The sequence below is a fragment of the Schistocerca cancellata genome, chromosome 2 (genome assembly GCF_023864275.1).
Source record: "Schistocerca cancellata isolate TAMUIC-IGC-003103 chromosome 2, iqSchCanc2.1, whole genome shotgun sequence".
NCBI lineage: Eukaryota > Metazoa > Arthropoda > Insecta > Orthoptera > Acrididae > Schistocerca > Schistocerca cancellata.
The window spans coordinates 450,248,975-450,270,980 of NC_064627.1; the positions used below are offsets into that span (position 1 = coordinate 450,248,975).

A 22,006-nucleotide genomic window follows, 5' to 3' on the forward strand; every position below is an offset into this window, starting at 1 on the left:
TCTTGTTACTTTTTATCAACCACAACAGAATTACAAGTGAATAGTGAATAGTGTTTAATTCGTCTCATAACATACAATTTCTAATCATATGATTAGTGTACAGGAGACACGTCAAAAAATGGATAACACAACTTAGGCCTAATTGGTACAAAGAATTTTAACATTAATATAAACTTTTATTTTTCTTTCCTCCCTTTTGTGAAGGACAGCTACATTTACACACAAGACTATATGTAAATTTATCCTGCTCAAATGTTCAGTTCATCCTTCATGAACTCCTCAGCAGTGTAGTAGCAGCGTTTGACAAGTATATCATATAGCTTTGTTTTCAGTGTCTCTAGGTTCATACTCAGAACATTCTTTCCTTTTAGCTTGTTATGAATTTTCATTGCCATATACTGAGGAGACTATGCATATAGGTTTAACTGATGAGTGGGAAGCATAAAATTGTCTTTGTTTCTTGTGTTATATGAGTGATTGAAACAGTTTTTCTCGAATAACTCTAAATTGCTATGTAGAAAGATGATAATATCATAGATGTATAAAGAGGGAACTGTTAATAACTGTTGTTTTTCAAATATTGGGCGACATGATGTCCTTGGATGGGCGGTACACATGTTCCTTATTATTCTTTTCTGTAGCTTTAGTATGCGCAATATATTTCTTGAATTTCCCCAAAAAATAATACCATACCTTACAACTAATTGAAAGTAGTTGTGGTATGCAATTTTCGTTGTATTCATGTCTGTTGCACCAGCTAATATTTGCATAGCAAATGCAGAGCTACATAATTTGTTTAACAGGTAGTCAACATGTTTATTCCAATTTAAATTTTTATCTAGGTTTAACCCTAAAAACTTTACAGAATCTACTTCTTCTATATCCTGATTTTTATGAGTTATTTTAATTTCTTGGGGCTTTGACTGTTTTGTTCTGAACTGGACCATGTGAGTTTTGGGGATGTTCAATCTTAATCCATTCAGTTGGAACCATGTTTCTAGTTTGTTCATTGTGTTTATTATGTAGAGAGGGATGTTTTCTGGCTCCTGGTTTTCAATTAATACAGATGTGTCATCTGCAAATAAAATTGATGGAGCATTTATATTGTTCGGTAAATCATTAACATAGAACAAGAACAAAATATGTCCTAGAATCAAGCCTTGAGGGACACCTTGGGCTACTGTTTTCCATTTTGAATAGTAATTTGATGAGACAATCACTCTTTGTTTCCTATTTGATAAGTATGAAGTAAGCCAATTTAGAACATTACCCTTGATCCCATACTTGTCAAGCTTATAGATAAGCAGTACGTGATTTACAGAGTCAAAGGCTTTTGTGAGATCACAAAAGATTCCTGCAACTTTATTATGGTTGTCTAATGATGTGCTGATCTTGTCAATAAACTTGTTAATTGCATCAGTAGTACTTTTGCCACATTGGAAACCAAATTGGTTTTCGGTAATAATATCATATTTCTCGATAAAATTTTGAATCTACATAGCAGCAGCATTTTCAAATATTTTTGAAAGGACTGGAAGGAGGGAGATGGGACGATAATTCCCCATATCCTCTCTTGACCCTTTTTTGAGCAACGGTTTTACTTCCGCATACTTCAGCACCTCTGGGAAGCTTCCTTGTTCAAAGGATTGGTTTATTATTTTAGATAGTGGGTATCCTATTATTTTACACACAAATTTAAGGACTTTTGCTGGTATCCATCCCAACCTGCAGAATTTTTATTTTTCAGTTTTAATATAATTTTTAAAAACAAAGATGATGTGACTTACCAAACGAAAGCACTGGCACATCGATAGACACACAAACAAACACAAACATACACACAAAATTCTATCTTTCGCAACCAACGGTTGCTTCGTCAGGAAAGAGGGGAGGAGAGGGAAAGACAAAAGGATTTGCGTTTTAAGGGAGAGGGTAAGGAGTCATTCCAATCCCGGGAGCGGAAAGACTTACCTTAGGGGGAAAAAGGACAGGTATACACTCGCACACACACACATATCCATCCACACATATACAGACACAAGCAGACATATACAGAGGCAAAGAGTTTGGGCAGAGATGTCAGTCGAGGCAGAAGTGCAGAGGCAAATATGTTGTTGAATGACAGGTGAGGTATGAGTGGCGGCAACTTGAAATTAGCGGAGATTGAGGCCTGGTGGATAACGGGAAGAGAGGATATATTGAAGAGCAAGTTCCCATCTCTGGAGTTTGGATAGGTTGGTGTTAGTGGGAAGTATCCAGATAACCCGGACAGTGTAACACTGCACCAAGATGTGCTGTCCGTGCACCAAGGCATGTTTAGCCACAGGGTGATTCTCATTACCAACAAACACTGTCTGCCTGTGTCCATTCATGCGAATAGACAGTTTGTTGCTGGTCATTCCCACATAGAATGCGTCACAGTGTAGGCAGGTCAGTTGGTAGATCACGTGGGTGCTTTCACACATGGCTCTGCCTTTGATCGTGTACACCTTCCGGGTTACAAGACTGGAGTAAGTGGTGGTGGGAGGGTGCATGGGACAGGTTTTACACCAGGGGCGGTTACAAGGGTAGGAGCCAGAGGGTAGGGAAGGTGGTTTGGGGATTTCATAGGGATGAACTAAGAGGTTATGAAGGTTAGGTGGACGGCGGAAAGACACTCTTGGTGGGGTGGGGAGGATTTCATGAAGGATGGATCTCATTTCAGGGCAGGATTTGAGGAAGTCATATCCCTGCTAGAGAGCCACATTCAGAGTCTGATCCAGTCCCGGAAAGTATCCTATCACAAGTGGGGCACTTTTGTTGTTCTTCTGTGGGAGGTTCTGGGTTTGAGAGGATGAGGAAGTGGCTCTGGTTATTTGCTTCTGTACCAGGTCGGGAGGGTAGTTGCGGGATGCGAAAGCTGTTGTCAGGTTGTTGGTGTAATGGTTCAAGGATTCCGGACTGGAGCAGATTTGTTTGCCACGAAGACCTAGGCTGTAGGGAAGGGACCGTTTGATGTGGAATGGGTGGCAGCTGTCATAATGGAGGTACTGTTGCTTGTTGGTGGGTTTGATGTGGACGGACGTGTGAAGCTGGCCATTGGACAGGTGGAGGTCAACATCAAGGAAAGTGGCATGGGATTTGGAGTAGGACCAGGTGAATCTGATGGAACCAAAGGAGTTGAGGTTCAAGAGAAAATTCTGGAGTTCTTCTTCACTGTGAGTCCAGATCATGAAGATGCCATCAATAAATCTGTACCAAACTTTGGGTTGGCAGGCCTGGGTAACCAAGAAGGCTTCCTCTAAGTGACCCATGAATAGATTGGTGTATGAGGGGGCCATCCTGGTACCCATGGCTGTTCCCTTTAATTGTTGGTATGTCTGGCCTTCAAAAGTGAAGAATTTGTGGGTCAGGATGAAGCTGGCTAAGGTAATGAGGAAAGAGGTTTTAGGTAGGGTGGCAGGTGATCGGCGTGAAAGGAAGTGCTCCATCGCAGCGAGGCCCTGCACGTGCGGGATATTTGTGTATAAGGAAGTGGCATCAATGGTTACAAGGATGGTTTCCGGGGGTAACGGATTGGGTAAGGTTTCCAGGCGTTCGAGAAAGTGGTTGGTGTCTTTGATGAAGGATGGGAGACTGCATGTAATGGGTTGAAGGTGTTGATCTACATAGGCAGAGATACGTTCTGTGGGGGCTTGGTAACCAGCTACAATGGGGCGGCCGGGATGATTGGGTTTGTGAATTTTAGGAAGAAGGTAGAAGGTAGGGGTGCGGGGTGTCGGTGGGGTCAGGAGGTTGATGGAGTCAGGTGAAAGGTTTTGTAGGGGGCCTAAGGTTCTGAGGATTCCTTGAAGCTCCGCCTGGACATCAGGAATGGGACTACCTTGGCAAACTTTGTATGTGGTGTTGTCTGAAAGCTGACGCAGTCCCTCAGCCACATACTCCCGATGATCAAGTACCACGGTATAATTTTTTCTACATCTATTGTTGAAACTGTTTTGAATTTTGTGAGGCATTCAGAATTATGATTTAGTCCAAAGGGACATACATTGTTCCCATAATCTGCAACATTAACCTCTGGTTTCACTACATTAATGAAGAACTCATTGAAGCATTCTGAAATTTGAGCCGGATTTACAATGATCTCATCTTCAAGCTTAATTGTACTAATTCCATGTCTAGAGGCTTTGATACCTAATTCGTGTTTTACAACTCACCACACTGCCTTGGATTTATTCTCATGTTTTAAGATTAATTTATTATTTGTCATTTGCTTTGCTGCTTTGACAACTTTCTTAAATGTACTTTTGTATCATTTAACATATTCAATAAATTCAATTTTTTTATTATGTCTTAGTTCCTTATGTAGCTGCCTTTTCTTAGCACTGGAGATTTTTATACCTTTAGTGATCCATTTTAATTTTGTCATTTTATTAAAATAAGTTTTTTGTGGAAACATTTCATTGAAAACACTTAGAAAATCCCTTAGAAATGCTTCAAAATTTGCCATGCATGAAACTGGCAGCATTGCCTTGGATGATTAACACTACCTTCCCATTTCTGTTTCAGGTCTATCCTTGGATATAACTTGTTCTGGGTTTACAACATGTTACTGGCATCTCCATCATTCTGGCTGATATCAGTGTTGACAACAGTTGTATGCCTCATACCAGATGTTACTTTTCCATTGTTACTTGGAAAGATAAATTCATACTTTAGAAAACTAAGTGTAAGTAGTCTATAAACAATAGAAAACTAAGTTTAAGTAGTGTATAAACAAACAGTAACCTTATTTAGTGTTTTATATTTCTGCTATACTTTTAGTTGACCTGAAATTAAAAATGGTATCATAGTTGTTCTCATAAATTTGTTACAAGTTGAACCAGTGTAGTAGCACAAGATAAGAATTGTTCTTCATGATAAGAGAAGAATTGTTCTTCATGATACCCTCATGGCTCTCATTTGCTAATGGTGGAACAACTTGTGTTAACTGTGAATGAGGCAAGTCTAAAATTTCTGCAAAACCATAAAAACACAGTAAGTTAGAAGTAGAAAGTATACGTCGAATGTAATCCTTACACACCATTTCATGTCCCTTTGTATTGTGGTATTAGTGAGGATTGTTGAGCATAATAATACAAGGTGCAATTAATAAAATATACAGATAAACATCATAGGGGCAAAAAAGATACTATAAGGGTTTTACACTGAAGAGCCAAAGAAATTTGTACACCTGCCTAGTAACAGATAGGGCCTCCCGCAAGCACACAGAAGTGACACAACACATCATAGCATTCACTCAACTAATGTCTGAGATAGTGCTGGAGGCGATTGACACTATAAATCCTGCAGGGCTGTCCATAAATCTGTAAGATTATGAGGGGTTTGGGATCACTTCTGAACAGCATGTTGTAAGGCATCCCAGATATGCTCAATAATGTTCATGTCTGGGGAGTTCGGTGGCCAGTGGAAGCATTTGAGCTCAGAAGAGTGTTGGAGCCACTTTGTAGCAATTCTGGATGTGGGGGTGTCACATTGTCCTGCTGGAATTGCACAAGTCCATGAGAATGCACAATGGACATGAACGGATGCAGGTGGTCAGATAGGATGCTTACGTACGTGTCACCTGTCAGAGTCACATCTAAATGTATCAGTGGTCCCATATCACTCCAACTGCGCACACCTCACATGATTACAGATCCTTCAACAGCTTGAACAATCCCCTCCTGACATGCAGGGTCTAGAAACAAGACTCATCCAACCAGGCAACATGTTTCCAGTCATCAACAGTTGAGTGTCAGTGTTGATCTACATCTGCATCATACTCTGCGAGCCACCTAATGGTGTGTGGCACAGGGTACTTTCAGCACCACTATCTGATCCCTCCAATCCTGTTCTACTCACGAATAGTGAGTAGTAAGAATGATTGTTGGTAAGTCTATGTACTGGCTCCAATTTCTCGAATTTTCTCCTTGTGGTCAATATGCGAGATGTTTGTCAGAGGAAGTAGTACGTTGTCCGACTCCACCTGAAAAGTGCTGTCCCAAAATTTCAATAGTAAATCCCTCCATGGTGCACAATGCCTCTCTTGTAACATCTGCCAGTGGAGTTAGTTTAGCATCTCCGTAATGCTCTCTCGCCAGCTAAATGATCTCATGATGAAACGCGCCACTCTTCGGATCTTCTCTATCTCCTCTATCAGTCCTACATGGCAGGGATCCCAGATAGATGAACAGTACTCAAGAAGCAGGCAAACAGTGCCTCATAAGCCACTTCTTTTGTGAATGAGTTACATTTCCTTAAGATTCTTCCGATGAATCTGAGTCTGGTGTCAGCTTTCCCACTATCTGTTTTATGTGGTCATTCCACTTAAGGTTGCTCTGGATAGTTACACCTAGATATTGTACATTAGACACTGTGTCCAGCTGTTTGTCACCAATAGTGTAGCTGTACAGTAGTGGATTTCTTTTCCTATGTGTGTGTGCAATATGTTACATTTATTTACGTTCAGGGTTAACTGCCAGAGCCTGCACCAATCATCAACTCTCTGCAGGTTGTTCTGTAAATTCTTACTATCTTCCAGTATTGCTACTTTGGTATAGACAACTGCATCACCTGCAAATAGCCTTAAAGAGCATCTGACGCCTTCTACTAGATCATATATATATATATATAAACAGCAACTGTCCTATCACACTCCCCTGTGGTACTCCGGATATTACCTTTACATCTATCGATTTTGTTCCATTAAGAGCGACATGTTGAGTTCTATCTGCAAGAAAGTCATGAATCCAATAACAAGTCTGCTCAAATACTCTGTAAGCTCATATTTATCTCATTAAACGGCAATGTGGGACAGTGGCAAATGCCTTACTGAAATCAAGGAACACGGCATCAACCTGAGCGCTGTTGTCCACTGTGCTGCGTACCCCTTGGAGGAACAGAGTGAGCTGAGTTTCACAGGATCTCTGTTTGCAGAATCCATCTTGATTTTTATAGAGGAGATGTTCATTTTCCAAAACCATCATAATTCTTGAGCATAAAACATGTCCCATAATTCTACAACAAATTGACATCAACAATATTGGTCTATAATTGTGTGGATCTGTCTTACAGTCTTTTATCCAGTTGTTAGGTACCTTTCGTTGCTCAAGAGATCTACAATAAATTACTGCTAGAAGGGGAGCAAGTTCTTTCACGTAATCTTTATAGAATCTTTTAAATATCTCATCTAATCCTGACGCCATTCCACTACTAAGCAATTGTAGCTGCTTTTCAGCTCCGTGATTGGCTATCTCAATATCTGGCAGTTCGACTTTCATACGATGATCGAAACGAGAGACAGTGTTACAATCTTCCGTGATGAAACAACTTCAGAAAACCGAATTCAGCATTTTGGCCTTCTCTCTCTTATCTTCCATTTCAGTGCTGGTGTGGTCGCTGAAAGAATGAATAGATGATTTTGACCCACTTACTGATATTATGTTTGACCAAAGTGTCTTAGGGTTTTTACTCAGGTTGGTTGACAATGTCTTACTTTCAAACTCATTGAACGCAACGTTTTTCTCATTTTTGTTTTGTTCAGCTTTTGTTTATCAGCTAGGTTTTTACTTCTCTTGAATCTGAGATGAAGTGCTCTTTGTTTACGTAGTGCTTTTCTGACATGGCTATTAAACCATGGTGGATCTTTCCCATCCCTTAAAACCTTACTCGGAACATACTTGTCTAGGGCATATTGAACGATGCCTTTGAATTTTTTTCATTTGTTCTCCACATATTTGTCCTCGATGCTGACTGCTGAGATATTCTGAAATTTGTATCCTGTCACCCATGCTGAGCAAATATATCTTCCTACCTTTCTTAACATTCCTTGTAGGACCCGTCGTCATAGATTCTATCACAGTGTTATGATCACTGATACCTTCCTCTATGTTAACTGATTCAATAAGTTCAGGTCGGTTTGTTGCCAGGAGGTCTAAGATGTTACTCTTATGAGTTTGTTCTCTGACTATCTACTCAAGGTAATTTTTTGGACAAGACATCCAGAACAATACCACATGAATCCCTGTCTCTGGCACCAATTTTGATGGTGTAACACTCCAAATCTATACCTGGTAAGTTGAAGTCACCCCCTATTACAACGGCATGATCAAGAAAATTACTAATGATATTCTGCAAGTTCTGTCTGAAGTGCTCTACAACTACAGATCCTGACCCAGGTGGTCTATAAAAGCATCTGATCACCATTTTTAACTGTTCTTTGATACTCAGTTTCACCCAGATTAATTCACATTCATGGTAACCTCACTAGATTTTATCAATTTTTTTGCTGCAATCAACATGCCGCCACCATTGGTGACTAACCTATCCTCACAATAAACATTCGAATCTGAACTTAAGATTTCGTTGTCACTGACGTCTGGTTTCAACCAGCTTTCTGTTCCCAATACTACCTGTGCATTATAACCTTCAGCAAGCAATACTAATTCTGAGCCCAGGCAAGGCGTAAAGCTTTGTGTCACGCAGTCATCAAGGGTACATGAGTGGGCCTTCGGCTATGAAAGCCAGTATTGATTATGTTTCGTTGTATGGTTTGTATGCTGACACTTATGGTCCAGCATTGAAATCTGCAGCAATTTGAGGAAGGGTTGCACTTCTGTCATGTTGAATGACTCTCTTTAGTTGTCATTGGTCCCCTTCGTGCAGGATCTTTTTCTGGCCACAGTGATGTCAGAGATTTGATGCTTTGCCGGATTCCTGATATTCATGGTACACTCGTGAAATAGTTGTACGGGAAAATCCCCATTTCATCACTACCTCAGAGATGTTGTGTCCCATCGCTCATGTGCCGACTATCATACCACATTCAAACTCACTTAAATCTTGGTAATCTGCCATTGTAGCAGCAATAACTGGTTTAACAACTGCACGAGACACTTGTTGTCTTATATAGTCATTGCCAACCACATTGCCACATTCAGCCTGTTCACATATCTTTGTATTTGAATAACCATGCCTATACTCAGTTTCTTTGGTGCTTCAGTGTATATACACTCATGAGCAATTAAATTAGACACTGTTAGTGTACTCTGGAGAGAAAAAGTGCTTCTGTCACCTTGGCAAGCAGAATAATGCAGCACAAGTCATGACTGGGATGTCATCAGATCTAGTGATAGCCAATGGTATGACAGGTGAGTGCTATGTGGGCATTATGTACGATTTAGCACAATTTACAGTATGTTGTTGGTTCAATAGTAGGAAAAGGAAAAATAGCAATTGAATATGGACTGGGGAAATGAATGAAAGAGGAAGCCACCTAGAATTTTGCACATAGTATATTTTAATCATCACTAACACTTGGTTTAAGACCTATGAAAGAAGGTTGCATATGTGAAAGAGACCTGGAGACACCGGAAGGTTTCAGATTGACTATGTAATGGTAAGACAGAGATTTCAGAACCAGATTTTAAATTGTAAGACTTTTCCAGGGGCAGATGTGGACTCTGACCACAATTTATTGGATATGAATTGTAGATTAAAGCTGAAGAAATTGCAGAAAAGTAGGAAATTAAGGAGATGGGACCTGGACAAGTTGAAAGAACCAGAGCTTGTTGAGAGTTTCAGAGAGGGCATTAGTTATCAGTTGACAAGAACAGTGGAAAGGAATACAGTAGAAAATGAATGGTTAACTTTATGAGATGAAATTATGAAGGCTGTAGCAGATCAAATATGTAAAAGGACAAGGCCATGTAAAAATCCCTGGGTAACACAGGAGATATTGAATTTAACTAATGAAAGGAGAAAATATGAAGATGAAGCAGGCTAAAGGGAATACAAAGTCTAAAAAAATGAGTGTGACAGGAAGTGCAAAATAGCTGAACAGGAGTGGACAAATGTAAGGATTTGGAAGAATATTTCACTAGGGGTAAGATAGATACTGCCTAATGGAAAATTAAAGATGCCTTTGGAGAAAAGAGAAGCATCTGTGTGAATATCAAGAGTTCAGACAGAAAAATAGTTCTAAGCAAAGAAAAGAAAGCTAAAAGGTGGAAGGAGTATATAGAAGGTGTATACAAGGGAGATGAAGCTCAAGGCAGTATTATAGAAATGGAAGAGGATGTGGATGACGATGAGATGGGAAGTATGATGCTGCAAGAAGAATTTGACAAAGCACTGACAGACATACATTGAAACAAGGCTTTGAGAGTAATGACAGTCCATTAAACTACTGATAGCCTTTGGAGAACCAGCCATGGCAAAACAACTCCACCTGGCGTGCAAGATGTGTGGAGCAGGCAAATTACTCTCAGACTTCAAGAATAGTGTAATAATTTCAATTCCAAAGAAAGCAGTTGCTGACAAGTGTGAAAATTACCAAAATATCAGTTTAATAAGTAACAACTGCAAAATAATAACACGAATATTTTATAGGAGAATGGAAAAACTAGTACAAGCTGACCTCAAGAAAGATCATTTAGGATTTCAGGGAAATATAGGTACATGTGTGACTCTACCACTTATCTTAGAAGATAGGTTAAGAAAAGGCAAACCTACATTTATAGCATTTGTAGACTTGGAGAAAGCTTTTGACAATGTTGACTGCAACATTCTCTTTGAAATTCTGAAGTTAACAGTGCTAAGACACAGGGAATGAAAGGTTATTTATAACTTTTACAGCAACCAGATGGCAGTCATAAGAGTTGGGGCATGAAAGGGAAGCAGTGATTGAGAATGGAGTGAGACAGAGTTGTAGCCTAGCCCTGATGTTAATCAATCTGTACATTGAGCAAGCAGTGAAGGAAATGAAAGAAAAATTTAGAGTAGCAATTAAGAAAAATTTAGAGTCACAATTAAAGTTCAGGGAGAATTAATAAAAGCTTTGAGGTTTGCCAATGACATTGTAATTTCATCAGAGACAGTAAAGGACATGGAAGAGCAGTTCTACAGAATGGACAGTGTCTTGAAAGGAGGAAGATGATCATCAACAAAAGCAGAACAACAATAATAGAGTTTAGTCGAATTAAATCAGTTGATACTAAGGGAGTTACCTTGAGAAATGAGACACTTAAAGTAGTGCGTAGGTTTTGTTATTTGGGCAGAAAAATAACTGATGATGGCCAAAGTAGAGAGGGTATAAAATGGAGACTGGCAATCACAAGAAAAGCATTTCTGAGGAAGAGAAATTTGTTAACATTAAATATAGATTTAACTGTTAGGAACTCTTTCCTGAAAGTATTTGTGGGGAGCATGACCATGTATGGAAGTGAAACATGGATGGCAAACAGACAAGAAGAGAATAGAGGCTTCTGAAATGTGGTGCAACGGAAGAATGTTGAAGATTACATGGTTAGATTCTGTAAGTAATGAGGAGGTACTGAGTAGAATTGAGGAGAAAAAAATTGTGGCTATTGTGGCAAATGTTCACCATCTCAATGTTGAATAATACTAACCACTGAGCATGGGTCATCCAACACACATTTCTCTACTCATAACACATTGTGGGGCGTACAGTCGTGGAAAAAGGTCATGAGGGATGAGTCATGATACACAGGGTAGGAGTACATCATTAATCATAAGGCACCCTACCAGGTAACAGGCCAGACATACAGTGAAGGTATTCTCATGAGAGGATATTTAAATGGAATGAAACTGACAGTTAAAAGGTTGGAAGAAGAAAGTGGCATCCATCCAGAGTGTCGTTTTCAGCTTTGCGTGTTATATGTTTGCTTAAATTCAAAGACAAGAACACATATACAATATCGCAAAGCAGTTTATATAGTAGGCAACTCTTTCTATCGGAACATATGGAACTGCTTGCTACCACAATGTGGTGTATCTGAAAACACAATGAATAGTATGATTGATAAATTTCAGGTTATTGCTTTCTTCAGTACAAGAGCCCTTAAAGTCTGTCACTGTCACTCATTGTAAACCACACATGAACCTACTCTCACATCAAGTGCATCCACTTGCTGGCCTGCAGCACCTGCGAGTAACTTTCATCAAGAAAACACAACAGCTCATTGCTACCAAAATGACATGAATAAAGTGTGATTAGGTGGTCCACAAGGTTGAGACATCAGTCTGTTGAAAACATTTGGGACACCTACAAGCAACACTCGTGTGTTGTGTGTTGAGGATGCACTTTTGTGGTCATGATTCAGGAAGGCTCCCAAGTACTTCTCATGGTTAACTGAGCCTTTATTATGACAATCAGGAGGTGCAGTTATCATTAGCCATAATGCCCCTGCGTATTTTGTAATGTCATCTACCTACTTTCCGCTATTGTCTCAGACTTTTCTTATTTCTTGGACTAGAGCAAAAATAACTTTCTTAGTTATTGGACAAGTCAGTTGATATTTATGCAGGTAAAAGTTATTTCTATGCACACATATTTCAAATTGTAAATAATACACTACACGCATTTAACAATATTAGGAGAAGGATAGATTGCTACTCACCATAAAGTTGACCTGCTGCGTTGCTGAAAGGCACAATGAAAAAATTGTTACATATTTAGCTTTCAGCCAAAGCCTTCTTCACCGAATAAAACATACACACACATTGACACAAGCAAACACACCTCAACCACACATGACCACTACCACTACCAGCTCCAGCTGGAATTTGACTGACACGTGAATACCAGTCTGAAGTGGGGCGAGGAAAAGGGGGGGGGGGATAGTAGGGTGCAGGTGGGAGGAGAGATGAATGTTGTCTTGCAGGCGCTAGAGACTGCCACGAGCAGCATTGGCAGGTACCCTGCTATCCCTTCCCCTCCAGATAGCTATTCACGCGACAGTCACAGTCCAGTCAGTATTGTAGTGGTAGCAGTCATGTGTGTGACATGTGCTTGCTTGTGTGAATGTGTGTGTGTTTTCTTTGATGAAGAAGGCTTTGGCCGAAATCTAAATGTGGAACTGTGTTTCTGTTGTGTCTGTCTACAACTCAACAGGTCACCTTTACAGTGAGTAGCAATCCATACTTTTCCTAGTATTGTTGATATTTCAGTGTAGAGTTTAACATTGTGAAGTTTGTAACAGAGTTTAACTCCCATGTGGAAATAAGCTTTTTTGGCACATACTGATTGTAAGCTTTCCTTTTGGCACATATTGGAAAAATCAGTTTTTATTTTGGTTTATCAAAAGCATACAGGGCCACTTTTATTCTTCTGTTTACTTCTTTTCCTTTTAGCTAGTTGTCATCAATGGCTCCAAATACAAAATCGCATCAACTGTTTCTACACTGCAGTGCCAAAGAAACTGGTATACGCATGTGTATTCAAATACAGAGATATGTAAACAGGCAGAATACAGCACTGCGGTACACCTGTATAAGACAACAAGTGTCTGGCACAGTTGTTAGATCAGTTACTGCTGCTACAATGGAAGGTTACCAAGATTTAAGTGAGTATGAATGTGGTGTTGTAGCCAGCGCACGAGCGATGGGACACAGCATCTCTGGGGTAATGATGAAGTGAGGATTTTCCTGTACAACCTTTTCACAAGTGTACCATGAATATAAGGAATCTGGTAAAGCATCAAATCTCCAACATTGCTGCAGCTGGAAAAAGATCCTGCAAGAAGGGGGCAATGACGACTGAAGAGAATCGTTCAATGTGACAGAAATGCAACCCTTCTGGAAAATTGCTGCAGATTTCAATATAGCATGATCGACAGGTGTCAGCGTGCTAACCATTCAATGAAACATCATTGATATGGGCTTTCATAGCCAAAGGCCCATTCGTGTATCCTTGATAATTGAGCAACATGAAGCATAATGCCTCGCCTGGGTCCGTAAACACCAACATTGGACTGTTGATGACTGGAAGCATGTTTCCCGGTTGGATGAGGCTTGTTTCAAATTGTATCAAGTGGATGGATGTGAGTGGGTACGGAGACAACCTCATAAATCCATGGACCATGCATGTCAGCAGAGGACTGTTCAAGCTGTTGGATGCTCTGTAATGGTGTGGAGCATGTGCAGTTGGAGTGATATGGGATCCCTGATACGTATAGATACGACTCTGCAAGTGATGTGTATGTAAGCATCCTGTCAGATCACCTGCACCCATTCATGTCCATTGTGCATTCCGACGAACTTGGGCAATTCCATCAGGACAATATGACACCCCACACATCCAGAACTGCTACAGAGTAGCTCCAGCAACACTTTTCCGAGTTTGAACACTTCCACTGGCCACCAAACTCCCAAGACATAAGCATTATTGAGCACATCTGGGATGCCTTGCAACATGCTGTTCAGAAGAGATCTCCACCTCCTTGTACTCTTACGGCTTTATGGACAGCCCTGCAGGAGTCATGGTGTCAGTTTCTGCCAGCACTATTTCAGACATTAGTTGAGTTCTTGCCACATTGTACTGCTGCAGTTCTGCATGCTCACAGGGGCTCAACATGATATTAGGCTGGTGTACCAGTTTCTTTGGCTCTTCAGTTTATGACTGCATTGTTAATTAGTACTGTTTTCTTTTCAGTGTGTTGGTTATAAATTATTTTTTCCTATTGTTATTGAATTTCAAACCACCTTTAAAATTTATTCTCTTAAGGTCAACCATTATTGTTGAAGCTTATTTGCACTAGAGGAAAAGTGATATGGTTTAGGTATGATATATCAACATGTATTCATTCTTTGTGCTCCCAGTTTAAGAATCTGAAAATACTGTAGGGCTGCTGAGGATAGTTTTAATACATAGAGTCACCTTGTTTGACAACTCTTCTAATTCTGAAATTCTCAATGTACCTTTCTGTCAAAAGCTTTTGGAAAATCTAAGAATACTAGGCAAAGCAGTAATGCATACTCACTACTGCATCATATAATTTTTTTCATGATTTGCAAATGGTCCTTTGTTCTTTATTCACTTCTAAAATTACATTGTTCCTTTGCTTCACTGAATCCATTATTTTTCCCATAGTTGCTGGTAATGATTTGAGTGAATATTTTGTACATTACATAGAGGAGGCCTAGAGGACTACATCTTCAATCTTACACCTGCCTGCCCCTTTCTTGTGTAGAAGAATAGTTACAGTATTCAAATTCCAGGGAACTGCACTGATCCACAGGCATTGATAGCAACTTTGTAACTTTCCATTGTATTACTGTGCTTCTAACTTCCTTTCCTATTATAACATCTCACATCCAGGCACCATTTATTTCTTTATACTTCATAACATCATTTAACATTTCATCTGAAACATCATAATTTTCATTATTACTTATCTGTATTTCTTAAATACCAATGAAACCTTTGAATACTCATACAATTTTCCTTCTGTTATTAGTTATTGTGCCACCAGCCATTGTAATAGCTGAAATGTGCCATCATCCAAACATCAGCTTTGTTTCATTTTCTTCACATCCTTAGTGTTTCTCTTATCAAATTTTCATCGTGTCTTCTCATATTGTCTTGAAGATATTTTTGAACAGTTTTGTGAAATTCAACAGATTCTATCACTGTTCAAAACTTGCACCATACCATTAAATACTTGCCTCATTTTATTTGTGTTTTATTTTTTCTGCTTTCTTCGTCCATGTGACATCATTTGCTGATTGCATAAGTACCTTTGTTAAATAATTTCCACTTTCATCCATTTTCTAAGATTATTTTAACCTGATATAGCTTCCCATTACAAAATAAACTTTGAAAATTTACATTTCTTACTTGTTGCCTGGTGAGTCTGATTCTGTATAGCTCCAAAATTATTATTTTCCCATCATCTTTTGAGTCTATATTCACTTGCATATGCATGAGTGCTTCAGGACTACCATATCTTGTACAGTTTCTTTCTTTATTATTTTTTTAAATAAGATATAAGCAATTCCATTTTTCGTTCCAGTTGGTTCGTAACAAAAACAGTTTGTTTGGTTCATTCTTGTAACCATGTTAAGGACAAATACTGTTGTGCTCCCCAACTTTTGTTAACATAGGATTATGTCATATATAGTGTAATATTTAAAGTTTGCCTCTGAAAAATGACATTTTAATTACTTTTATTGCAGTGAGATTTGCTGTCGTTCATCAAATTCTGTAATTATTCGTAGAAGTATTGTAACTGCTCTCAGGATGTGAGTGTGATTGCCAACATATGAATGCTCTCCATGGGACATCTTTTATTTTTTATTTTTAAAGCTCCTACTTGCTATTCTGTTTCTGATTGCTTTAGTACCTGTAACATTGTTTAATTTTCTGTTTACAGTAAAGCTTACACTTGATTTTTCTCCCTTCTCTGTTGCTCTGTAATGAAATCAGTCCACATTTTAAATCTATTGGGTCTTCATTTTCTTGCTATACTTCTGATAATACAATCTATTATTTCCCATTTGATTTTTATCTGTTTACCTCCCTATCAAACTCCTCTAATCTATCTTCAGAATCCTAAAGCTCTGCAATTTATTGTCCCTAAATAAAAAGACAAAGAAGTAATTGGATGGTTCAAATGGCTCTGAGCACTACGGGACTTAACATCTGAGGTCATCAGAACTTAGAACTACTTAAACCTAGCTAACCTAAGGACATCACACACATCCATGCCCGAGGCAGGATTCGAACCTGCGACCGTAGCAGTTGCGCAGTTCCGGACTGAAGTGTTTAGGACCGCTCGGCCACCGCGGCCGGCTAGAAGTAATTGGACTTCTAAAGTCATGTTATAGCCTATTAAGTGATAATTCATCTGGCAAGATGTGGATACAGAAATAGCTTACCACACCAGAGACATTGCCTGAGTTATTTTGGTGCTATACCCTAATATTTTCCACCTGCACCAGGACAATGACATCACTGGAACTTACATGTAGTTAAGCAGAGCATCTAACATCTCTTCTCATGGTTCACTTATTGATCAAAGCACAAAGAGTCTGATGAGATGTGTAAAAATTTATTCAGAAACAAGATGAAGTTGTCCTGAACTATTCACAGCGTGTTTATTAGGCATGGTCTTATTGGAGTGTTATGTCCCTGCCTTCCTCCAACCTTTGACCTGACCTAACCAGCCAATTGTAAGGGTACATATCGTTAAAAGCACACTCTGAATTATTGTGGAACTTTGCACTATTCACATTATCAAACCTGTCAGGTAATATATGCGAGAGTTGAGGATATTCACAACTGTGAAACATAAGAGACATTATGTATGTAGTAATTGATGGAATGGCCTTGTGAAATTATCAATCACATGCTATAAGGTGGACAGTGAAGAATAAGTGTAATCGTTAATCAACACCCTGCTGTCGAAGCTTATTTACAATTTCTGCAGAAACCAAACTGCAGTCACTGGACATGAAAAGGAAGCAGTGACTGAAAAGGGAGTAAGAAAGGTTTGTAGCCTATCCCCAATGTTATTTCAGTCTATACGGTGAGCAAGCTATAAACAAAACCAAGAAGAAATATGGAGAGCAAATTAAAGTTCAAGGATAAAAAGTAAAAACTTTTGCGATTTGCCATGGACACTGTAAAGGTTCCGGAAGAGCAATTAAATGGAATGGATAGTGCCTTGAAAAGAGAATATAAGGTGAATATCAACAAAAGCAAAACAAGTTAACCAGTTTGTCGTTGTTGTTGTTGTGGTCTTCAGTCCACAGACTGGTTTGATGCAGCTCTCCATGCTACTCTATCCTGTGCAAGCTTCATCATCTCCCAGTACCTACTGCAACCTACATCCTTCTGAATCTGCGTAGTGTATTCATCTCTTGGTCTCCCTTTACGATTTTTACCCTCCACGCTGCCCTCCAGTACTAAATTGGTGATCCCTTGATGCCTCAGAACATGTCCTACCAACCGATCCCTTCTTCTGGTCAAGTTGTGCCACAAACTCCTCTTCTCCCCAATTCTATTCAATACCTCCTCATTAGTTATGTGATCTACCCATCTAATCTTCAGCATTCTTATGTAGCACCACATTTTGAAAGCCTCTATTCTCTTCTTGTCCAAACTACTTATCGTCCATGTTTCACTTCCATACATGGCTTCCATACATGGCTACACTCCATACAAATACTTTCAGATAAGACTTCCTGACACTTAAATCCATACTTGATGTTAACAAATTTCTCTTCTTCAGAGACACTTTCATTACCATTGCCAGTCTACATTTTATATCCTCTCTACTTCAACCATTCTCTGTTATTTTGCTTCACAAAAAGCAAAACTCAGCTACTATTTAAACTCCCTGAGTATCACCTGATTAAATACAACTACATTCCATTATCCTCGTTTTGCTTTTGTTGGTGTTCATCTTATATCCTCCTTTCAAGACACTCTCCATTCCTTTCAACTGCTCTTCCAGGTCCTTTGCCATCTCCGACAGAATTAAGTCATCGGCAAACCTCAAAGTTTTTATTTCTTCTCCATAGATTTTAATTGCTACTCCAAATTTTTCTTTTGTTTCCTTTACTGCTTGCTCAATATATACATTGAATAACATCAGGTATAGGCTACAACCCTGTCTCACTCCGTTCCGAACCACTGCTTCCCTTTCGTGCCACCTGGTTTCTGTACAAATTGTAAATAGCCTTTTGCTCCCTGTATTTGACCTCTGTCACCTTCAGAACTTGAAATAGAGTATTCCAGTCAACATTGTCAAAAGCTTTCTCTAAGGAGGTTTGCCTTTCCTTACTCTACCTTCTAAAATAAATCATATGGTCAGTATTGCCTCGCATGTTCCAACATTTCTAAGGAATCCAAACTGATCTTCCCTGAGGTCAGCTTCTATCAGTTTTTCCATTTGTCTGTAAAGAATTCATGTTAATATTTTGCAACCATGACATATTAAACTAATAGTTTGGTAATTTTCAGACCTGTCAACACCTGCTTTCTTTGGGATTGGAATTAATATATTCTTCTTGAAGTTTGAGGGTATTTCATCTGTCTCATACGTCTTGCTCACCAGAAGGTAGAGTTTTATAATGGCTGGCTCTCCCAAGGCTATCAGTAGTTCTACTGGAATGCTGTCTACCTCTGGGGCCTTGTTTCGACTTAGGTCTTTCAGTGCTCTGTCAAACTCTTCACACAGTACCATATCTCCCATTTCATCTTCAACTACGTCCTCTTCCATTTGCATAATGTTGCCCTCAAGTAAATTGTCCTTGTATAGACCCTCTATATACTCCTTCCACCTTTCTGCCTTCCCCTCCTTGCGTAGAACTGGTTTTCTATCTGAGCTCTTGATATTTATACAAGTGGTTCTCTTTTCTCCAAAGGTCTCTCTAATTTTCCTTTAGGCAGTATCTATCATGTGCTTCATGCAAAATTCCACCAGGTGCCTTCCTCTTTCATTCCTTACCCCCATTCCATATTCACCTACAATTTTCCTTCCCTTCCTTTTCCCAGTATTGAATTCCAGTCCCCCATGACTATTAAATTTTCATCTCTCTTCATGTTATGTTGAAGGAATTAGAGCAGAAAAAGATATACTAAAAGTAGTAGATGAAATTGGCTTTGGGTAGCAGAACAACTGATGAGGCCAAAGTAAAGAGAATACAAAATTCATGCTAGCTATAGCATGAAAAACATTTCTGAAAATTAGAATTTGTTAACATCTAATATGAATTCAAGTAATAGAAAGTGGAAAGGATATTGTTGTTATTATTATTATTGATATTATTGTTAACATTGTTGTTATTCCACCCAGGATGTTCCAAATATCAGCAAGTATTTGTCTGGAATGTAACACTGTGTGGAGGTGACATAGGAATGATAAGCAGTTCAGACAAGAGAACAGAAGCTCTTCAAATGTAGTGCAATAGAAAAATGGCTCTGAGCACTATGGGACTTAACATCTGTGCCCATCAGTCCCCTAGAACTTAGAACTACTTAAACTTAACCAACATAAAGACATCACACACATCCATGCTCGAGGCAGGATTCAAACCTGCGACCGTAGCAGTCGCACGGTTCTGGACTGAAGCGCCTAGAACCGCTTTGCCACTGCAGCCGGCAGTGCAATAGAAGAATAATACTGTAGATTAGACAGGTAATAGGAAGGTGTCAATAGCACAGATCCTAAGACATTAAGGAATTGTCAATTTGTTAATGGCAGTAAATGGAAGGAGGTTGGTTGGTTGGTTGTTTTTGGGGAAGGAGACCAGACAGCGAGGTCATCGGTCTCATCAGATTTGTGGAGGACGGGGAAGGAACTCAGCCGTGCCCTTTGAAATGAACCATCCCGGCATTTGCCTGGAGCGATTTAGGGAAATCACAGAAAACCTAAATCAGGATGGCCAGACGCGGGATTGAACCATCGTCCTCCCGAATGCGAGTCCAGTGTCTATGGAAGGAGGTAAAAATTGTGATGAATACAGCAAGTAAGTTCAAAAGGCTGCAGTTTGTAATTATTATTTGGAGGTGATGAGGCTTGCATAGGGTATAGCAGTATGGAGAACTGCATCAAACCAATCATTGAACTGAAGCCAATAGCAACAACATTGATTTATTGCTCACAAGCCTGTGTTCATTTACATCTTTTGCAAGATTCTATAGAAATTATGTCATTTATTTTGGTCAGTAAAGGCCTGAAAAATTCCTCAGTTTCTTTGATCATAATCCTACAATTATTCATAACTTCAAACATATGCAAGTTTGTTTTTATTTGACATTATTCTCACCAGTCAATCAAGCATACTATATCAAATAAAACGTCAAAAGCTTAAAGGATCATTTTCTGTTTCAACCTTTTTATTTTTAATTTTAGGAGCGAAGTCAAACCGCAATGCAGTATTTCAATCCTAGAAGAAAAAGAACCAATTTAAATGATACTGTAGTTACAAGATGTTGAGGACATGGAACTGCTGTCAAGGTGAGTTGAGTGTTCTCCCTCCAACATATATTCACATTTGTTATGGTAACCGAGTTACACAGCAGCCAATGTAATTTCATTTTGGCAGATTCCATACTGTGTCAGAGTTCCCTCCCCACTATTTATTCAGATGTTCTTTCCTCTGATCTCCATTTTATTAGCAGCTTCTCTTTTGAGAGAAAGTTTACTAATGATAGGAGATCTTTTGGAAGAAAACTATATACACACATTTTATTTTAACCTTTATTTTTGTATTTGTAAGAGTAATATAGCAATCACCTACACTGTTTATGATTATTATGCTTCTGTTGGCACCTTTTCACCTCCTGATAAATGGTCACTTAGTGCAGCAAAAGAGAAATAACGCTAGTTACAAAAATGTGTTTCTTCACTATCCTTTCATCATGTAACCCAACATCAAACACTTACTTCAACTTGCACCGCACTTAAGAGCAGTAATGCTTCCTTCTTTTGAAGCTTTCTTATTGGAGTATTCACTGGCCTATGTATTAACACAATTTCTTTTTATTATAAAATATATGCATTAAATCATATTTTGATTACATACGGTATCAGGCCACATATTATTTATATTCATTACTCAAAAATAATGTGGGTCTGTGTTGGTAATTTTTCTTCTCCTTCTTCTTGGCACCCATAAAGCTTAAGCCAAAAGAGTGGTAGTAGACAAAATAGTGATAGAAGACATATTCATATCATATTTGCAAGTTGACTATAGTTAATATTACCACTTTTAAGTGAACACTTTTATTAACTTCTGTTTAGAATGACTGCACCCATCTATACATACTGTTATGTGTATCTAGTGTTCTTTCATGTAACGAACTGGTTTTTTCTTCCAAACCTAATTGCATTTGTTTCTTGCTGCTACAAAAATACTATATTAACAAGAAGGGGCACATTATTTTTAGAATTAAACAACTTATATAGTTGACAAATATTCAAAAAGCATCTAAAAGTACCTTACTGTGCACCACTTATCTGTAATGTTGCTCAGATGAAAACTGTTACACTGCACATTTAACAGTAAATAATGACCAAAGAATTTTAATACAAAATTTGTAGCAGTAAAAGGTAAGGTAACATACAATGGCAACTGAAATGTGACACTCTTTTTTCTGTGATTGATATATGCACCGAGAAGAAAAGCTGCGAAATAGTAGTGGGTGAAGTTACGAGCGAATGAAAAATAAGTTTAT

At 38.8% G+C, this 22,006-nt stretch overlaps 1 protein-coding gene across 3 annotated transcripts in view; it reads left to right on the forward strand.

Annotated features, from left to right (window-relative positions):
- The window catches only part of LOC126161944 (phospholipid-transporting ATPase IF-like), a 633,423-nt gene that overhangs the window by 598,113 nt on the left and 13,304 nt on the right, over positions 1 to 22,006 (forward strand). For all 3 annotated transcript variants that reach the window (XM_049918123.1, XM_049918124.1, XM_049918122.1), the window contains 2 exons: positions 4,549 to 4,708; positions 20,682 to 20,786. In XM_049918123.1, coding sequence (XP_049774080.1) covers positions 4,549 to 4,708; positions 20,682 to 20,765 — 244 coding nt within the window. In that variant the 3' untranslated portion in view covers positions 20,766 to 20,786. The remainder of the gene's footprint in view (positions 1 to 4,548; positions 4,709 to 20,681; positions 20,787 to 22,006) is intronic.